Below are 21650 nucleotides of genomic sequence, written 5' to 3'. Positions count from 1 at the left end.
AAAACAGTACCTGTACTTGATCCCAACTAAGATATAATTACCCCTTATTGGGGGCAGAACAGCCCTATTGGGTTTATTTAATGGTTAAATGATTCCCTTTTCTCTGTAATAATTAAACAGTAGCTGTACTTGATCCCAACTAAGATATAATTACCCCTTATTGGGGCAGAACAGCCCTATTGGGTTTATTTCATGTTTAAATTATTTTGTGTAGACTTAAGGTATGGAGATCCAAATTATGGAGAGATCCCTTATCCGGAAAACCCCTGTTCCAAGCATTCTGGATAATAGATCCCATACCTCTAGTTGTGCGTAGGGCTGGATTCTTGGGACGATGAACCTTTGCGGGTAAAAATAACGGCAAGAATTACGGTGGTGTAAATAGCGATAGCCAATGGGAGGCTGACGTAAAAAAAAAAAATTATTCTTCACTGTCTGAGGTTCTCCTCTATACATGAACCAAATCACCTAGAAAACAGAATAAATACATCAATAAATATATGTTCCATGTACGTTGCCTCTTTGTTTTCCCCATCAATACATAATAGGATATTATCATTTCTCAAAAGGTTCCAATTGAAAAACCAAAGCCAGCGTCAAAAAACCCCAAAACCTCTAGAACCACCAAGCAAAGAAGGTCTTCTTCTACCATTGACTTCTTCATGATCTCTACACAGGGTCCCAAAAAGACCTTGTATAACAATGACGATATGCACCAATCAGCACAGAGTAAAGTTAATGCTGCCTTCTTCTTCTCAAGGCACCTGTCTTGACATTATGGTATATTCCGTAGTTACCTTGAAGGAGTTAATGATGGAAACCAATCCGAGTGGGGGTAAGAGGAGAAAGATGATAAAGGAGAAGACTATGCAGCAGTTATTTGCCTTCACTTCTGCCGGAGCCGGTGCCTGATGGGAATTGGTAATGGAATATGGTGATGGAATCTCATAGTTGCCTGAGGGAGATGGTTTGGAAGACTCGTCCTGGGCAGTTGAGGGTTGAGGAGAAGGTTGATATTGAGGCAACGTTGGGTCGGAGTATGTTATGAATGATGGGTCAAGAGACTCGTAGGCAGGAGGGTCAATATACACGGAATCATATTCCGGAGGGGGCTCATTCAGTATGGGGTAACAGCCAGAGGCTCGGGGCATCTCCATGCTCATGGTCCGTCCCAGGCGAATGTACGACATATGAGCCTCGGTGTGTTTAGCCTGTAGCACCAACTACGCCCCATGGAGTCATGTTTTCCAGAATAACGATATCGTGTTTTAACAGAAAAGAAATATGTTTGAAATTAAACATTGGAGAAGCAGGACAGGCAGCGCTAATTACTGGTCTCCAAGGCAACGCAATACGGCATAGGGAACAGTTACAGGTCGGCGGCTTAATATTTGAATACCAGTTTCACTCCTCCTCGCCTTCTGCTGGTAAGTCTATGCCACATCTGGCTTGGTCCTGTCATGATAAGCAGGAGAAGAAGAATCTTGTGTCTTTAGACCAGTATTAAATAATCAACTCAGTGGGGTAACTTGGTCCACCAACATCTTCACCTCTACCCGAGGTTCTACCAACATCTTCCCCTGTACCCCAGGTTCCACCAACATCTTCCCCTGTACCCCAGGTTCCATCAACATCTTCCCTTGTATCCCAGGTTCCACCAACATCTTCCCCTGTACCCCAGGTTCCATCAACATCTTCCCCTGTATCCCAGGTACCACCAACATCTTCCCTTGTATCCCAGGTTCCACCAACATCTTCCCCTGTACCCCAGGTTCCACCAACATCTTCCCCTGTACCCCAGGTTCCATCAACATCTTCCCCTGTACCCCAGGTTCCACCAACATCTTCCCCTGTACCCCAGGTTCCACCAACATCTTCCCCTGTACCCCACCTTCCACCAACATCTTTTCTTTCAGATCGCTCCTTTCAAGTCCTTTTCTAGCCTAACCTCCACCTCATTCCCTCTCTCTGTTCTGGCTCTTGTATGCCCTCTGCTGTTCTCACTTTATACTGTACTTCTATAGGAAAATGTATTTACTGAACTAGGGACTGAACTAGGGGCTGAATTTGGGACTGAACTAGGGGCTAAACTAGGGACTGAACTAGGGACTGAACTTGGGACTGAACTAGGGACTGATCTTGGGACTGAACTAGGGACTGAACTTGGGGCTTAACTAGGGACTGAACTTGGGACTGAACTTGGGACTGAACTTGGGACTGAACTTGGGACTGAACTTGGGACTGAACTTGGGACTGAACTAGGTACTGAACTAGGGGCTCAACTAGGGACTGATCTTCGGGCTGAACTATGGACTGAACTTGGGGCTGAACTAGGGACTGAACTAGGGGCTGAACTTGGGACTGAACTTGGGACTGAACTAGGGACTGAACTAGGGGCTGAACTAGGGGCTGAACTAGGGACTGAACTAGGGGCTGAACTAGGGACTGAACTTGGGGCTGAACTAGGGACTGAACTAGGGGCTGAACTAGGGACTGAACTTGGGACTGAACTTGGGGCTGAACTAGGGGCTGAACTAGGGACTGAACTAGGGGCTGAACTTGGGACTGAACTAGGGACTGAGCTTGGGGCTGAACTTGGGGTTAAACTAGGGACTGAACTAGGGAATGAACTAGGGGCTGAACTAGGGGCTGAACTAGGGGCTGAACTAGGGGCTGAACTAGGGGCTGAACTAGGGACTGAACTAGGGGCTGAACTTGGGGCTGAACTAGGGACTGAACTTAGGGTTAAACTAGGGACTGAACTAGGGACTGAACTAGGGGCTTAACTAGGGGCTGAACTTGGGGCTGAACTTGGGGCTGAACTTGGGACTGAACTTGGGGCTGAACTTGGGGCTGAACTTGGGACTGAACTAGGGGCTGAACTTGGGACTGAACTAGGGACTGAACTTGGGACTGAACTTGGGGCTGAACTAGGGGCTGAACTAGGGACTGAACTAGGGGCTGAACTTGGGACTGAACTAGGGACTGAACTAGGGGCTGAACTAGGGACTGAACTAGGGACTGAACTTGGGACTGAACTTGGGACTGAACTAGGGGCTGAACTAGGGGCTGAACTAGGGGCTGAACTAGGGGCTGAACTAGGGACTGAACTTGGGACTGAACTTGGGGCTGAACTAGGGGCTGAACTAGGGACTGAACTAGGGGCTGAACTTGGGACTGAACTTGGGGCTGAACTAGGGGCTGAACTAGGGGCTGAACTAGGGGCTGAACTTGGGGCTGAACTTTGAACTGAACTTGGGACTGAACTTGGGTCTGAACTAGGGAGAAAGGTCTATGAAGGGCTCAGTACATAAAACAATGTGCGCATTCAAAGCAGCCCCAGAACATGGTGTGACATTGCTTGGACGACCCCCATAGACTTGCAACTGACTATATTTTCCTATGCCAAAGTCAGATAATAACGACCTAACGATGCATCAGTAGAGTTTTCCAGGCAGCTATCCCCTAACGAGCACTTATTATACATAATAACATAGCGCTTAATAGCACCAGGGTATATAAGCCCCTAGCAACCAGAGAGCTGCTAAAATACCAGATGGAGAGCTGCTGAACAAAAAATGAAATAACTAACAAAAAATGAAATCCAATTGCAAATAATCTTAGAATATCAATATCTCCAATCCCCTTTAATGTTGGCTCTCAGCAATTATCATGAAAATGTATTGTAAGCTTTATCCAATGGAAATATGAAACTTTTTACATTTAATTAATTCAAAATAATCAGTTTGTATCTCCCTCCCAGCAGCCTGTCTTTCTCCATGTAGGAGGCGGGGCCAGACTGTGATTGACAGGAAGGTCTGATATATCTTTCAGGGGGTTTCCTTTCCCAGCAGGTGTATTAGAGCGCAAATAACTGACTCTGACAATTAAATCCTTTTTATAATCAAACAAATACACAATATTGTACATTTCATTTACACAAATGATTGTAACAAAGCAAATACACGTTACATAACGGTTTATATATAAAAATATGTACATAGTAAAGTCTCTGCGTCCTAAATTTGTATTGAACTTATACTAAATATATCATTTGTATAGAAATTTCTCTGTATAAACGATACATTTAGCATTAGTGAGGAGCGAATCTGTCCCATTTAACTTTGGCGGAAAATTTGCGAATCTTTCAAAAGATTCGCAAATGGCGGAAAAAAATATTGTCGCACATCAAAAAAAGTGATGCGTGCAACAATTTTTTTGCCCCTACATGATGCAATGACATTCCTGGAATCATTTGTGGGGCTCTTTCCCGTTGCAGCACAATAATGCCCCCCGTGTACAGAGCCAGGGCCTACAGATTGGGTTTGCCCAAGAACCTGACTGCACAGAGGCCTGAAATTAACCCAATAAACCCCTGTGGAATTATTCGGAACCCCAACTGTGAGCCTGACCCCCAACATCACTGCCCAACCTCACTAATGCTCTTATGGCTGAATGGGAGCAACTCCCAGCAACATCTAGTGGGGGACCTTCCCAGAAGGGTAGGGGCAGTTATAGCAGCAAAGGGAGGGGTAACCGAACTGAACCCCTGTGGGATGGAACCCCGACTGTGAGCCTGATCCCCAACATCACTGCCCAACCTCACTAATGCCCTTGTGGCTGAATGGGAGCAACTCCCAGCAACATCTAGTGGGAACCTTCCCAGAAGGGCAGGGGCATTTATAGCAGCAAAGAGTGGGGCAACTTCATATATCCCCTTGGGTTGGGAATGAGATGTTGGGCAGGTAGGGGGTCAGCATATTTTTGGCCATACAGTGAATATTGGGAATATAAACAACATTGAACCCCTCTGAGATATATTCTTTGGCAAATACAGAACCAGCCAACTGAACTCAACATGCTTAGGGCAAATCACAAAATGGCGGCTCCTTGGTATGTACCAATGACAGTCCATGACCGATACATGGCGTAACCCACCATCAACTCATCCATGTCTGTTCGGACCTGCTATAGAACATACATCAAAGCCCAACATTCAGGATCCCATTGAGACTAATGGATGGACATTCTGGGCCGATGGATCTGCAAATTCCCGGGACACGAGAGGAGAAATGTGGCTAAAGACTCCCCAGGTGATAAATAAACAGAGATGATACATAAGTACCAAATAAATATTAAAATATTATTAGGGCCAATAGTGCACTGGCGAATAGAAGGATGCTGAGCTGTTTTGACCTTTGGGGGTCAAAACAATGATGAGAATCATAGAAGTGTAAAAGATACCCAATAGGAGGCAGAGGAAGAAGAAAAGTTTATTTGTATGATACAGATCCACACTCAGCTTCTCCACCTTGTCAGGTTCTCCTCTGTGCCTGAACCAAATCACCTAGAAAACAGAATAAATACAGCAATAACTATATGTTTCAATAGGATATTTTCATTTATTAAAAGATCCATTATTGTTGTACAAAGAAAGGTCTTCTTCTGACTTCTACAGGATCTCGACAGGTTTTAGATGATGTATTTTTGCATTCAGATTCGGTTTTGTTTTATAGTAAAAGGGTTTTTTTGTGACAAAATTGGGTTTGGGTGTCAAAAATGCCCCCCTCAGGTATATAATAGCCCTAGTCTTCATTACATGGACTTTAGCTACATAAGGTCAGGAGCCTCAAGGAGCCCCCGCCATGGCCTTCACACTCCCCCAACCCAATCCCCGCAGGGCACTCCCCCAAGCCGCCAGTCTCCCTCCCCTGATGTACTGAAGGACAGGGGGGCCTTGGGGTAGCGCCCCCCCGGTCTGACCCTGATACAGAAAGCTGGGGCCCCAAAAAGACATTGTATAATAATGGCGGTATGTAGCACTCAGCACAGAGTAAAGGTAATATTGTCTTCTTCTCAGGGTCGGACTGGTGGGTGAGGGGAACACCGGGGCTCCCGTCCCAGGGTCCCCACCCCCCCAAGGCACCTGCTTTAGTCTTACCTTAGGCACAAAGGGGGAGGGAGATCTTTGGGTGGGGGAGTGCCATGGGGATCGGGTTCAGGCACTAGTGACTCAGGCCCACTGGTTTATTTCCTGGTGCCCCGCCGGGAAAACAATAAAGTATATTTCTTAGTTACCTTAAATGCCTTAATGATGCAAAACACTCCAATTAGGGGGAAGAGAAGAAAGTTGATAAATGAGAAGACTATGCAGAAGTTAGTTGCCCTCAGTTCTTTGGTGCCTCCAAGCTGGCAGTGGGCAGGGGCCTGTGGTGATGCATGATGGGAATTGGTAATGGAATACGGTGGTGGAGTCTCATGGTTGCCTGGGGGAGATGGTCTAGAAGACTCGTCCTGGGCAGTTGAGGGTTGAGGAGAAGGTTGATATTGAGGCAACGTTGGGTCGATGGATGATGGGTCAAGAGACTCGCAGGCAGGAGGGTCGATATACACGGAATCATATTCCAGAGGAGGCTCATTCAGTATGGGGTAACAGCCAGGGGCTCGGGGCATCTCCATGCTCATGGTCCGTCCCAGGCGAATGTGAGATACATGAGCCTCCGCGTATCTATAGAGCCTGTAGCACCGACTACGCCCCATGGAGTCACGTTTTGTAACATTCCAATGTCGCCTCTTCTAACTAACGAGGAATATGTTTGAACTCTCGGGAAACCAGAACCAGGAAAGGCAGCGCTAATTACGGGTCTCCCAGGCACCCCAGTGTGGAGTAGGGAACAGTAACAGGGCGGCGGCTTAATGTGTGAATTCCATTGGCAGTTATTCAGCCACAAGGTAAGTGCTCTTCCTGCCAAACCGGTTTCACTCCTCCCTCTCGCCTTCTGCAATGTGACCTGTCAATCACCTGCTCAATTTCATTGGTTTGTCCCTTGTTGAGATCCTCAGGCAGCAGTGCCCCCAAAGTACCCAAGGGGGGCAAAAAGCCACTCCTGGTAACTTAAAGGGGATATAAACCCAACCATAACGCTGCCCCACTGCGCCCCCTAGTGTTGCTATAGTCGTAATTCTAGATGCAAGGAAATTCCCCAATGAGAATTGTACTGAGCAACAATGTGAGTGTAAGTGCAAGAGAAGTGACCAATGAGAATGCTGATTCCCTGTGTCAGGCCCCTTGCTGGTACCTTACATATAGAGATAATGATGGCATTTTCCCCTCATTATATGGCACAGGAATCAGACATGGGGATAAAGGGACAGACTTGTTCAGTGCTGGGAAACTGTGCTTATTGCTCCCAACTCCAATTGCAGGAACAGAGAACAGGGAGCCGGATTTACTCACATCAGCTGGGATTCTCATTGGGGGATTTCTTGCATTTTAATGCAGTTTTATTGGGCAATATTGCTTTAAGAATACAGCCCTGATGTTGCTGGACTACAGCTCCCAGCATGCCTCACCCTTCATTATATGTTACATTATTCTGGGATTTGTAGTCCGGCAACAGCTGAGGGTTTAGTTCCCCTAAAGGAGCAAAATTCTGTTTTTTAAATTGGAATTTAGGCTCTGCTAGTGTAGATAGCGCTATTGCACTTCCCTCTGGCCTCCTCTGATAATAAAAAAATCAGCACTAAGAGGCGAGGGGAGGCGCATCCCCCAGTTAGAAATCAGTACAGGTATGGGATCTGTTATCCAGAAACCCGTTATCCTGAAAGTTCCAAATTACAGAAAGGCCATCTTCCGTAGACTCCATTATAAGCAATAATGAAACAGTACCTGTACTTGATCCCAACTAAGATATAATTACCCCTTATTGGGGCAGAACAGCCCTATTGGGTTTATTTCATGGTTAAATGATTCCCTTTTCTCTGTAATAATAAAACAGTACCTGTACTTCATCCCAACTAAGATATAATTACCCCTTATTGGGGGCAGAACAGCCCTATTGGGTTTATTTCATGTTTAAATTATTTTGTGTAGACTTAAGGTATGGAGATCCAAATTATGGAGAGATCCCTTATCCGGAAAACCCCTGTTCCAAGCATACCTCTAGTAGAATGTAGGGCTGGATTCTTGGGACGATGCACCTTTGCGGGTAAAAATAACGGCAAGGATTATGGCGGTGTAAATAGCGATAGCCAATGGGAGGCTGACGTAAAAAAAAAATTATTTGTATAATACAGAGTCCCCCTCAGCTTCTTCACTGTCTCAGGTTCTCCTCTATACATGAACCTAATCACCTAGAAAACAGAATAAATACATCAATAAATAAATGTTCCATGTACGTTGCCCCTTTGTTTGCCCCATCAATACGTAATAGGGTATTATCATTTCTCAAAAGGTTCCAATTGAAAAACAAAAGCCAGCGTCAAAAAACCCCAAAACCTCTAGAACCACCAAGCAAAGAAGGTCTTCTTCTACCATTGACTTCTACATGATCTCTACACAGGGTCCCAAAAAGACCTTGCATAATAATGGCGATATGCACCAATCAGCACGGAGTAAAGTTAATGCTGCCTTCTTCTTCTCAAGGCAACTGTGTTGACATTATGGTATATTCCGTAGTTACCTTGAAGGAATTAATGATGGAAACCAATCCGAGTGGGGGGAAGAGAAGAAAGATGATAAAGGAGAAGACTATGCAGCAGTTATTTGCCTTCACTTCTGCCGGAGCCACTGCCTGATGGGAATTGGTAATGGAATACGGTGGTGGAATCTCATAGTTGCCTGAGGGAGATGGTTTGGAAGACTCGTCCTGGGCAGTTGAGGGTTGAGGAGAAGGTTGATATTGAGGCAATGTTGGGTCGGAGTAGGCAGGAGGGTCAATATACACGGAATCATATTCCGGAGGGGGCTCATTCAGTATGGGGTAACAGCCAGAGGCTCGGGGCATCTCCATGCTCATGGTCCATCCAAGCAACTGTACGACATATGAGCCTCGGTGTGTTTAGCCTGTAGCACCAACTACGCCCCATGGAGTCACGTTTTCCAAAATACCGATATCATGTGTTGAAATGAAATGCGAACTCTCGGAGAACCAGGACAGGCAGCGCTAATTACTGGTCGCCAAGGCAACGCAATACGGCATAGGGAACAGTTACAGGGCGGCGGCTTAATATTTGTATACCATTGTCAATTATTCAGTTGGGGGGTAAGTGCAGTTCCTGCCAAACCAGTTTCACTCCTCCTCACCTTCTGCTGGTAAGTCTATGCAACATCTGGCTTGGTCCTGTCCAGATAAGCAGGAGAAGAAGAATCTTGTGTCTTTAGACCAGTATTAAATAATCAACTAAGTGGGGTAACTTGGTCCACCGACATCTTCACCTCTACCCGAGGTTCCACCAACATCTTCCCCTGTACCCCAGGTTCCACCAACATCTTTCCCTGTACCCCAGGTTCCACCAACATCTTCCCCTGTACCCCAGGTTCCACCAACATCTTCCCCTGTACCCCAGGTTCCACCAACATCTTCCCTTGTACCCCAGGTTCCACCAACATCTTCCCCTGTACCCCAGGTTCCACCAACATCTTCCCCTGTACCCCAGGTTCCACCAACATCTTTCCCTGTACCCCAGGTTCCACCAACATCTTCCCCTGTACCCCAGGTTCCACCAACATCTTCCCTTGTACCCCAGGTTCCACCAACATCTTCCCCTGTACCCCAGGTTCCACCAACATCTTCCCCTGTACCCCAGGTTCCACCAACATTTTCCCCTGTACCCCAGGTTCCACCAACATCTTCCCCTGTACCCCAGGTTCCACCAACATCTTCCCCTGTACCCCAGGTTCCACCAACATCTTCCCCTGTACCCCAGGTTCCACCAACATCTTCCCCTGTACCCCAGGATCCACCAACATCTTCCTCTGTACCCCAGGTTCCACCAACATCTTTTCTTTCAGATCGCTCCTTTCAAGTCCTTTTCTAGCTCCACCTCCACCTCATTCCCTCTCTCTTTTTGAGTTCCTCAAGGCTCTTGTATGCCCTCTGCTGTTCTCACTTTATACTGTACTTCTATAGGAAATATAGAAGTTTTATTCTATATATAATAACATAGCGCTTAATAGCACCAGGGTCAGATTGGACCGGCGGTCCCAGAGGTTTCCTTTCCTAGCAGATGTATTAGACTCTGACGCAGCGATGGCAATTATATCCTTTTTTTTAATCAAACAAATACACAATATTGTACATTTCATTTACACAAATGATTGTAACAAAGCAAATACACGTTACATAACGGTTTATATATAAAAATATGTACATTGTATCGGCGTCCTAAATTTGTATTACACTTTTGCTAAATAGTGATGGGCAAACGTTTTTGCCATGGATTTCCCCATTGGGGGATTTTTTTTCTGTATAAATTATACATTTATCATTAGTGATGAGCGAATCTGTCCCATTTAACTTTGGCGGAAAATTTGCGAATCTTTCAAAAAATTCGCAAATGGTGGAAATTCTGCACAGCAAAAAAATATTATGGCGCCGTATCAAAAAAAATGTACAGAGCCAGGGCCTACATATTGGGTTTGCCCAAGAACCTGAATGCACAGAGGCATGAAATTAACCCAATAAACCCCTGTGGAATTATTCGGAACCCCAACTGTGAGCCTGATCCCCAACATCACTGCCCAACCTCACTAATGCCCTTGTGGCTGAATGGGAGCAACTCCCAGCAACATCTAGTGGGGACCTTCCCAGAAGGGTAGGGGCAGTTATAGCAGCAAGGGGAGGGGCAACCCAACTGAACCCCTGTGGGATGGAACCCCGACTGTGAGCCTGACCCCCAACATCACTGCCCAACCTCACTAATGCCCTTGTGGCTGAATGGGAGCAACTCCCAGCAACATCTAGTGGGACCTTCCCAGAAGGGCAGGGGCAGTTATAGCAGCAAAGGGAACCCCTGTGGGATGGAACCCCGACTATGAGCCTGACCCCCAACATCACTGCCCAACCTCACTAACTCCCTTGTGGCTGAATGGGAGCAACTCCCAGCAACATCTAGTGGGGACCTTCCCAGAAGGGCAGGGGCAGTGATAGCAGCAAAGGGAGGGGCAACCCAACTGACCCCCTGTGGGATGGAACCCCGACTGTGAGCCTGATCCCCAACATCACTGCCCAACCTCACTAATGCCCTTATGGCTGAATGGGAGCAACTCCCAGCAACATCTAGTGGGGACCTTCCCAGAAGGGTAGGGGCAGTTATAGCAGCAAAGGGAGGGGCAACGTTATATTCATCCCCTTGGGTTGGGAATGAGATGTTGGGCAGGTAGGGGGTCAGCATATTTTTGGCCATACAGTGAATATTGGGAATACAAACAACATTGAACCCCTCTGAGATATATTCTTTGGCAAATACAGAACCAGCCAATGGAACTCAACATGCTCAGGGCAAATCACAAAATGGCGGCTCCTTACAGTCCAAAGTCCAAGGTACATACCAATGACCGATACATGGCGTAACCCACCATCAACTTATCCATGTCTGTTCGGACCTGCTATAGAAAATACATCAAAGCCCAACATTCAGGATCCCATTGAGACTAATGGATGGACATTCTGGGCCGATGGATCTGCAAATTCCCGGGACACGAGAGGAGAAATGTGGCTAAAGACTCCCCAGGTGATAAATAAACAGAAATGATACATAAGTACCAAAGTCTATGGTAAAATATTATTAGGGCATATTGTCCATTGGCGAAAAGAAGGATGAAAAGCTGTTTTCTGTGGACGATGCACCTTTTTGGCTAAAAACAATGGCGAGAATGACAGTGGTGTAAATAACGATCCCCAATGGGAGGCAGAAGTAGAAAAAATATTTATTTAAATAATACAGATGCCCACTCAGCTTCTTCACTTTGTCAGGTTCTCCTCTGTGCCTGGCCCAAATCACCTAGAAAACAGAATAAATACATAAATAAATATATGTTTCATATATGTTGCCTTTTTGTTTGCCCCATCAATACATAAAAGGATATTATCATTTCTCAAAAGATCCAAATTGAGAAAGCACCACGGAAAAAACTGACTTTTTCATACAGGTATTTGGCCCCTTATCCGGAAACCCATTATCCAGAAAGTTCCGAATTACAAAAAGGCCATCTCCCATAGACTCCATTTTAATCAAATAATTCAGATTTTTAATAATGATTCCTTATTGGGGGCAGAACAGCCCTATTGGGTTTATTTAATGGTTAAATGATTCCCTTTTCTCTGTAATAATAAAACAGTACCTGTACTTGATCCCAACTAAGATATAATTACCCCTTATTGGGGGCAGAACAGCCCTATTGGGTTTATTTAATGGTTAAATGATTCCCTTTTCTCTGTAATAATAAAACAGTACCTGTACTTGATCCCAACTAAGATATAATTACCCCTTATTGGGGCAGAACAGCCCTATTGGGTTTATTTAATGGTTAAATGATTCCCTTTTCTCCGTAATAATAAAACAGTACCTGTACTTGATCCCAACTAAGATATAATTACCCCTTATTGGGGGCAGAACAGCCCTATTGGGTTTATTTCATGGTTAAATGATTCCCTTTTCTCTGTAATAATAAAACAGTACCTGTACTTGATCCCAACTAAGATATAATTACCCCTTATTGGGGCAGAACAGCCCTATTGGGTTTATTTAATGGTTAAATGATTCCCTTTTCTCTGTAATAATAAAACAGTACCTGTACTTGATCCCAACTAAGATATAATTACCCCTTATTGGGGCAGAACAGCCCTATTGGGTTTATTTCATGGTTAAATGATTCCCTTTTCTCTGTAATAATAAAACAGTACCTGTACTTGATCCCAACTAAGATATAATTACCCCTTATTGGGGCAGAACAGCCCTATTGGGTTTATTTAATGGTTAAATGATTCCCTTTTCTCTGTAATAATAAAACAGTACCTGTACTTGATCCCAACTAAGATATAATTACCCCTTATTGGGGCAGAACAGCCCTATTGGGTTTATTTAATGGTTAAATGATTCCCTTTTCCCTGGTTAATATGGCATCATTAACAAGAGGGTAATCTCCACCCCTACCTCCGACTGGACAGAGCACATTATTTAGCAATTAAAGAAATTAACAGTGTGTATATAGGCATGCCCCACCCCCCGGTTCCTTTGTCTTTTTTTACTCTGTCCTACAACTGACTGGAAGGATTTTTTTCTAGGAACCTATACAATAATATAGCTTCCATTACCAGGGAGTTTTTCATTTTAGGCTCAACTGAGGAGCTCGCATGGTTTTGCCTGGTGGCCTGACAGCGAGCTAAAAAAGACATAAGCATTGCTATATCAGCGCTGCGGGGATCCTTACCTTATGGAAAGGAGGCAGCGATTAGACGAGTCAGACCTGGTGGCTGGCATATTAAAATAACCAATGCGCGCGGGAGCGCAATGGAGAGACACAGGACTTCCGCGTTCGGCGTAAGGGGGCGGAGTTATGACGCGGTCGCGTCTCTTAAGGACGTGGCTGCAGGCGCGAGGCGCTGCGCCATACCAGCACCTTCGGGAACGCAGAGGGAGCGAACAGTATAAGCGAACAGGTAGAGTCGCTACTATTTACTTTGCTTCCTTATGAGGTTCCTTATGAGCGTGTCTATTATCATTAACAGGCATGGAAGCTCGCCACTCACACAGCCCAGAAGGCACGAATAGAGAAGATAGGAGGTAAAAAAAAACAAAAAAACCCTATATTTTTTTAAAAGATGGAGAAGGAAAGGAAATTTAAAGACATTTGTGTTTTGTCTCTCTGCTTGTGTCTCCCATGCTTCTTCAGTGTGTCTACCCCAGTAAGAACAAGAGAGAAATCAAGATGTGCAGCTTGTGAGAATCCAGCAGCCAGAGATGCAAAATTTTGTCAGTCATGTACAAAAAAGCTGTCAGGAGAGACCTCAACAGAATCAGTTGACATCATGGCATGGATTAAAGATGCAGTGGCACAAGGCATAAAAGAAGCAACAGCGCCTAGCACTTCAAAGCAAGTTCGAAAGAGGGTGGCAGAGAGAGAGATTTTCACCAGAGATGATTCACCAGTAGAGGAATCATCAACAGGGGAATTATCTGAAGAAGAGCAAGAAGAAGATTTGGAGCAATTTATGGGATTTGATTTTGCCTTGGTAGAAACCTTAGTGAAGGCAGTAAGGCAAGAATTAAAACTGCCAGAGGTTCAAGAGGGTCAACCATCTACAAGCAATCCCTTTAAGACACTAAAGAGGGAACGAGCAACTTTCCCCTTGCATGAGACGATTAAGGAAATAATTACTACAGAATGGGATAAAATGGATGCTAGATTTACAGTCCAAAATAAAATCCAGAGGTTATATCCTTTTTTGTCCAGATCAGGAGAAGGTTTCGGAAAGACCACCAAAGGTGGATGCAGCGGTGGCTAGACTATCCAAGAGAACAGTCCTGCCAGTGGATGATGTGTCATCTTTTTCAAATCCTATGGATAGAAAGATGGAGACTATACTAAAAAAGAACTGTTTGGCTACAGCAGCTGCCTGCAGACTGGCCATAGCATTAACATCAGTATCACGAGCCATGCAAGCCTGGCTGCATGGGATAGAGAGAGCCATTAAGCATGGAGTGGAGAGAGAAGAGATTATAAAATCTCTGTCAGACTTAAAACTAGCAACAGATTTTGTGGCCGACGCATCGATTGATTTGGTAAAGTCCTCTTCTAGAGCACTAGCATTGTCAGTGGCGGCAAGACGTGCACTATGGCTTAGATCCTGGAGTGCAGATAAGGCCTCTAAGGCAAATCTATGTAACATGCCTTTTGAGGGTGAGATGCTTTTTGGAGCAAAACTAGAAGATATGATAAAGAGAGTCACAGGAGGAAAGAGTTTTTCTGCCGCAGGAGCGAAGGCAACATTTTTCTTCTTCAGGTCCAGGTTCAGATAGACAAAGACAATCCTTTCGGGATAAGCAAAACTTTAGAGACCAGAGAGCATAGAGACCTGGAAGAGAATATACACAGGCACAGAATTGGAGGAGAGATACCAACATGACGACCAGAACCTCTAGAGGTAGAGGTTCATCCTCAAGAGGTGCAAAAAAATATTTTTGAAGGGGGGACAGCTCAGACCGAGAAAATCCCCAGGAGATTATCAAAATTTTTAAAGGTCTGGGCAAAGTCAATATCGGACGCCTGGGTGTTGAAGACAATAGAGAGAGGTTATTGTCTGGAGTTTTCAAAGATTCCCCAACAGAATCATTTCGTAATTTCCCGCATTCCACACGACAGACAAAGGAGAGAGATATTGTTAAATTATGTGGATCAATTGAAGATGCAAGGAGCAATCAAGGTAGTACCAACCTCGCAGAGAAAGAAGGGGTTCTATTCACCCTTATTCATGCTAAAGGAGAAGACAGGGGACTTCAGGCCAGTACTAGATCTCAGAGACCTCAATCAATATTTATGGATAAAAAGGTTCAAGATGGAATCATTATACACAATAATTCCAGAGGTAAGGCCAGGAGATTGGATGATTTCTATAGATCTAAAGGATGCTTATCTACACATACCAATTGCAGGGTCGCATCAGAAGTTTCTTCGGTTCACGGTCGGGCCCTGCCATCATTACCAGTTCACATGTCTGCCTTTCGGGCTTGCAACGTCACCGAGAGTATTCTCAAAGGTTCTAGTAACATTGACAGCAGAGTTGAGAAGGAGAGCAATCAACATCTACTATTACCTGAATGACATCTTGATGTTAGCAAGGGAACCTCACATCTTAGAAGTACAAAAAGAAGAAGTTATTGCATACCTACAGAGTCATGGCTGGATAATAAATCTAGACAAGAGCCAATTATTTCCCTCTCAAGATCTAACATATCTGGGAGCAAGGTTCTGCACAGACAAAGAAGTGGTGACATTACCAGAAGAGAAGAAACAAAGGATAAAACAGAAGGTGCAATGGTTTCAAGAAAGATCAGTCTGCTCAGCAAGACAGTTCATGGGGCTGATAGGCTTATTGACGTCGGCGATACCGATGACTCAATGGGCAAGATGGAATATCAGAATCCCTCAGAGAGAATTTTCGTCCCAATGGGACAGGTTAAGTCCAGACTGGGACCAGAACATTTCTATTTCAAGAGAGCTGAAGACAGCCTTAGAATGGTGGTTAGAAGACAATCATCTGTCAAGAGGCAGAAGATTAGGAGACATATCCTGGGAAGTGCTGACCACCGACGCCAGCTCGACAGGTTGGGGAGCTTATTGGAGGTCAGAGATGACCCAAGGAGTTTGGTCTGTACAAGACAGTTTACTCCCAGCGAATGTCAGAGAATTGAAGGCAGTGGCATTGGCCCTAGCAGATTTTGGGCACTTGCTAAGCAGCAAATCCTTACTAATCAGAATGGACAACATCACAGCGATGTGCTATATAAAGAAACAGGGGGGCACAAGAAGCAACCAGCTGATGCAGGTACTGCAACCAATCATGCAATGGGCGCAGGACAATCTGGAAGATCTGTCAGCAATGTTCCTCCCAGGGAAAGACAACAAGATTGCAGACTTCCTAAGTCGATACCTACTAAACAGGCACGAGTGGGAACTCAGTCAACAAATATTCGAAAGAATAGTGAACAGGTGGGGCCAACCAGACATAGATCTGATGGCGACACAAACCAACAGGAAGGTGGACCAATTTTATTCCAGAATACTGGAACCGAAAGCGAGAGCGACGGATGCGCTAATGCAGGATTGGAGCTCAGGTCTTCTATATGTGTTCCCACCAATCCCAATGATACCAAGAATTCTAAGAAAGATAAGAGAAGATCAAGCAGAGGTTATAGCAATCATCCCAGATTGGCCAAGGAGACCGTGGTATCGGCTGCTCAGACGGATGACGGTGGGGATACCCATGAGATTACCGAGAGTACCATGGCTACTGAGACAGGGACCAGTTCAGCATCCAGAGGTACATACTCTAGCCCTCAAGGCATGGCGTTTGAGAGGAACAGATTAAGAGGCTCAGGCCTTTCATCGCCTGTGGTAGACACAATGATGAATTCAAGAAAGGGGGCTACATATAAAACATACCAGAAGACCTGGAAGGTATTCATGAACTATCTGAAAGACAAAGAGATGACAGCAGACCAGGTTACTGTTGTACAGATTTTAGAATTTTTGCAGAAAGGCTTAGAAAAAGGCCTTAGCATGAGGACACTAAAATCTCAAGTCTCAGCAATTTCAGCCTTTACGGGGAAGGCTTGGGCTCAAGAACAAGCTGTCATTCAATTCATGGCAGCAGTTATAAGAATAAAACCGCCAAGAAAGAATGTCGCACCTTCATGGGATTTGCCTTTAGTGCTAGAGGCTTTAACGGGACAACCTTTCGAACCTTTGCTAGAGGCTTCAGACACAATAATGACTTATAAGACAGTCTTATTAACAGCGGTAACATCAGCAAAGTGAGTGAGTGAATTGAGAGCCTTGTCAGCCCAGGAGCCATATACGATATTTCTTCTGGATAAAGTTATTCTAAGACCTAACCCAACATTTTTACCAAAGGTGATGACTTCTTTTCACCTGAATACAGAAATTGTGCTACCAGCCTTTTTTCAGCGACCACAATCAGACCAGGAAGAGAAATGGAGTACATTAGACCTGGTCAGGTGCTTATCCATCTATTTAAAGAGGACAGCAAAATACAGAAAAACACAACAGCTGTTTGTTATTCCGGCAGGAGTAAAAAGAGGTCAAGCAGCGGCAGTATCCACGATAAGTCGTTGGATAGTGATGGCCATACAGAAGGCTTATTCTTCGAAGGGGAAACAGATGCCAATTGGCATTAAGGCACACTCCACAAGAGCAGTGAGCGCTTCATGGGCTGTAGAAGCGAATGTTCCACCAGATAAAGTCTGCAGAGCTGCAGCATGGAGTTCCTTCTCTACATTTCTTAAACATTATCAGCTAGACGTCAAATCAACGTCAGAAGCAGAATTTGGACAAAATGTTCTAAAAGCAGTCCAAACCAGCAGAAAATAAAAATATTTTGCCATATTAACCAGGGAAAAAAGAAAATTAATACCATACTTACCGAAATTTTCTTTTCCTGGTTAATAGATGGCATCATTTACAAGACCCTCCCTAAAAGGCTTAATGACCAAGACAAAGGAACCGGGGGGTGGGGCATGCCTATATACACACTGTTAATTTCTTTAATTGCTAAATGATGTGCTCTGTCCAGTCGGAGGTAGGGGTGGAGATTACCCTCTTGTAAATGATGCCATCTATTAACCAGGAAAAGAAAATTTCGGTAAGTATGGTATTAATTTTCTTTTTTCTCTGTAATAATAAAACAGTACCTGTACTTGATCCCAACTAAGATATAATTACCCCTTATTGGGGGCAGAACAGCCCTATTGGGTTTATTTAATGGTTAAATGATTCCCTTTTCTCTGTAATAATAAAACAGTACCTGTACTTGATCCCAACTAAGATATAATTACCCCTTATTGGGGCAGAACAGCCCTATTGGGTTTATTTCATGGTTAAATGATTCCCTTTTCTCTGTAATAATAAAACAGTACCTGTACTTGATCCCAACTAAGATATAATTACCCCTTATTGGGGCAGAACAGCCCTATTGGGTTTATTTCATGGTTAAATGATTCCCTTTTCTCTGTAATAATAAAACAGTACCTGTACTTGATCCCAACTAAGATATAATTACCCCTTATTGGGGGCAGAACAGCCCTATTGGGTTTATTTAATGGTTAAATGATTCCCTTTTCTCTGTAATAATAAAACAGCACCTGTACTTGATCCCAACTAAGATATAATTACCCCTTATTGGGGCAGAACAGCCCTATTGGGTTTATTTAATGGTTAAATGATTCCCTTTTCTCTGTAATAATAAAACAGTATCTGTACTTGATCCCAACTAAGATATAATTACCCCTTATTGGGGCAGAACAGCCCTATTGGGTTTATTTCATGGTTAAATGATTCCCTTTTCTCTGTAATAATAAAACAGTACCTGTACTTGATCCCAACTAAGATATAATTACCCCTTATTGGGGCAGAACAGCCCTATTGGGTTTATTTCATGGTTAAATGATTCCCTTTTCTCTGTAATAATAAAACAGTACCTGTACTTGATCCCAACTAAGATATAATTACCCCTTATTGGGGGCAGAACAGCCCTATTGGGTTTATTTCATGGTTAAATGATTCCCTTTTCTCTGTAATAATAAAACAGTACCTGTACTTGATCCCAACTAAGATATAATTACCCCTTATTGGAGCCTAAACAATCCTATTGGGTTGATCCAAATTACGGAAAGACCCCTTATCTGGAAAACCCCAGGTCCCGAGCATTCTGGGTAACGGGTCCCATACCTGTATTGTCATACAAAAGCCAGTGTCAAAAATCCCCAAAACCTGCAAAGCCACAAAGCAAAGGAAGGCCTTCTCCTACCATTGACACTACATGATCTCGACAGGTTTTAGATGACGGATTTTTGCATTCAGATTTGTTGCAGTTTTTTTTTTTTTTGGAAATTGTGACAAAATCGCAGTGATATTTCGCGATGAAAATGGGTTTTGGTGTCAAAAATTCCCCCCTCAGGTATATAATTATAGTGACTTTAGCTACATAAGGTCAGGAGCCTCAAGGAGCCCCCGCCATGGCCTTCACACTCCCCCAACCCAATCCCTGCAGGGCACTCCCCCCGAGCCGCCAATCTCCCTACTCTGGCGTGCTGAAGGGCAGGGGGCCCTTGGGGTAACGCAGGTTCCCCTGGGGCAGTGGCCCCCCAGTCTGACCCTGATACAGAAAGTTGGGGCCCCAAAAAGACATTGTATAATAATAGTGGTATGTAGCACTCAGCACAGAGTAAAGGTAATATTGTCTTCTTCTCAGGGTCGGACTGGGAGGTGCAGGGCCCACCGGGGCTCCTGTCCCAGGGTCCCCACCCCCCCAAGGGGCCCCCGTCCTGGCTCCCACACCCCCCCAAGAGCACCCACCTGTCTTTGGGTGGGGGAGTGCCATGGGGGTCGGGTTCGGGCACTAGTGCCGCGGGCCCACCGTTATTTTTTCCCGGTGCCCCACCAGGAAAACATTAAAGTATATTTCTTAGTTACCTTAAATGAGTAAATGACGCAAATCACTCCAATTGGGGGGAAGAGAAGAAAGTTGATAAAGGAGAAGACCATGCAGATGTTTTTTGCCCTCAGTTCTTTGGTGCCTCCAAGCTGGCGGCGGGCAGGGGCCCGTGGTGATGCATGATGGGAATTGGTAATGGAATACGGTGGTGGAGTCTCATGGTTGCCTGAGGGAGATGGTCTAGAAGACTCATCCTGGGCAGTTGAGGGTTGAGGAGAAGGTTGATATTGAGGCAATGTTGGGTCGATGGATGATGGGTCAAGAGACTCGCAGGCAGGAGGGTCGATATACACAGAATCATATTCCGGAGGAGGCTCATTCAGTATGGGGTAACAGCCAGGGGCTCGGGGCATCTCCATGCTCATGGTCCGTCCCAGGCGAATGTGAGATACATGAGCCTCCGCGTATCTATAGAGCCTGTAGCACCGACTACGCCCCATGGAGTCATGTTTTGTAACATTCCAATGTCGCCTCTTCTAACTAACGAGGAATATGTTTGAACTCTCGGGAAACCAGAACCAGGAAAGGCAGCGCTAATTACGGGTCTCCCAGGCACCCCAGTGTGGAGTAGGGAACAGTAACAGGGCGGCGGCTTAATGTGTGAATTCCATTGGCAGTTATTCAGTTGGGGGGTAAGTGCTCTTCCTGCCAAACCAGTTTCACTCCTCCCTCTCGCCTTCTGCAATGTGACCTGTCAATCACCTGCTCAATTTCATTGGTATTGTCCCTTGTTGAGATCCTCAGGCAGCAGTGCCCCCAAAGTACCCAAGGGGGGCAAAAAGCCACTCCTGGTAACTTAAAGGGCATATAAACCCAACCATAACGCTGCCCCACTGCGCCCCCTAGTGTTGCTATAGTCGTAATTCTAGATGCAAGGAAATTCCCCAATGAGAATTCTACTGAGCAACAATGTGAGTGTAAGTGCAAGAGAAGTGACCAATGAGAATGCTGATTCCCTGTGTCAGGCCCCTTGCTGGTACCTTACATATAGAGATAATGATGGCATTTTCCCCTCATTATATGGCACAGGAATCAGACATGGGGATAAAGGGACAGACTTGTTCAGTGCTGGGAAACTGTGCTTATTGCTCCCAACTCCAATTGCAGGAACAGAGAACAGGGAGCCGGATTTACTCACATCAGCTGGGATTCTCATTGGGGGATTTCTTGCATTTTAATGCAGTTTTATTGGGCAATATTGCTTTAAGAATACAGCCCTGATGTTGCTGGACTACAGCTCCCAGCATGCCTCACCCTTCATTATATGTTACATTATTCTGGGATTTGTAGTCCGGCAACAGCTGAGGGTTTAGTTCCCCTAAAGGAGCAAAATTCTGATTTTAAAATTGGACTTTAGGCTCTGCTAGTGTAGATAGCGCTTTTGCACTCCCCAAACTGGAATATATATATCAGTAAATATTGCCCTTTTACATCCTTTCCCTTGAGCCGCCATTTAGTGATGGGCTGTGTGCCCCCTCAGAGATCAGCTGACAGGAAGTGATGCAGCTCTAACTGTAACAGGAAGTAGTGTGGGAGCAAAAGGCAGAACTCTGCCCATTCATTGGCTGATGGGGCCTAGCATGTATGTGTGCCTTGGCTTGTTTGTGTGCACTGTGACTCCTATGATCCCAGGGG

The 21650-nt window shown here is 44.9% G+C and overlaps 2 protein-coding genes across 2 annotated transcripts; both read right to left on the bottom strand.

Moving 5' to 3' along the window:
* Positions 1-4603: 4603 nt before the first annotated feature.
* LOC101731020 lies at positions 4604-6851 on the bottom strand. The gene is made up of 2 exons (XM_031906360.1): positions 6079-6851; positions 4604-5347 (listed from the first exon to the last, which is right to left on the bottom strand). The coding sequence occupies exons 1-2, from the start codon at positions 6538-6540 to the stop codon at positions 5147-5149; spliced, it is 663 nt and encodes a 220-aa protein (XP_031762220.1). The 5' UTR covers positions 6541-6851; the 3' UTR covers positions 4604-5146.
* A 4192-nt stretch (positions 6852-11043) lies between these two features.
* Positions 11044-20761, bottom strand: LOC116412408. The gene is made up of 2 exons (XM_031906596.1): positions 19994-20761; positions 11044-11784 (listed from the first exon to the last, which is right to left on the bottom strand). The coding sequence occupies exons 1-2, from the start codon at positions 20453-20455 to the stop codon at positions 11569-11571; spliced, it is 678 nt and encodes a 225-aa protein (XP_031762456.1). The 5' UTR covers positions 20456-20761; the 3' UTR covers positions 11044-11568.
* Between the last annotated feature and the right edge of the window lie 889 nt (positions 20762-21650).

This window comes from Xenopus tropicalis, chromosome 7 (assembly GCF_000004195.4).
Source record: "Xenopus tropicalis strain Nigerian chromosome 7, UCB_Xtro_10.0, whole genome shotgun sequence".
NCBI classification, from domain to species: domain Eukaryota; kingdom Metazoa; phylum Chordata; class Amphibia; order Anura; family Pipidae; genus Xenopus; species Xenopus tropicalis.
Note: the sequence above shows the minus strand (reverse complement) of the source record. Positions and strands in the feature narration are given on the sequence as shown.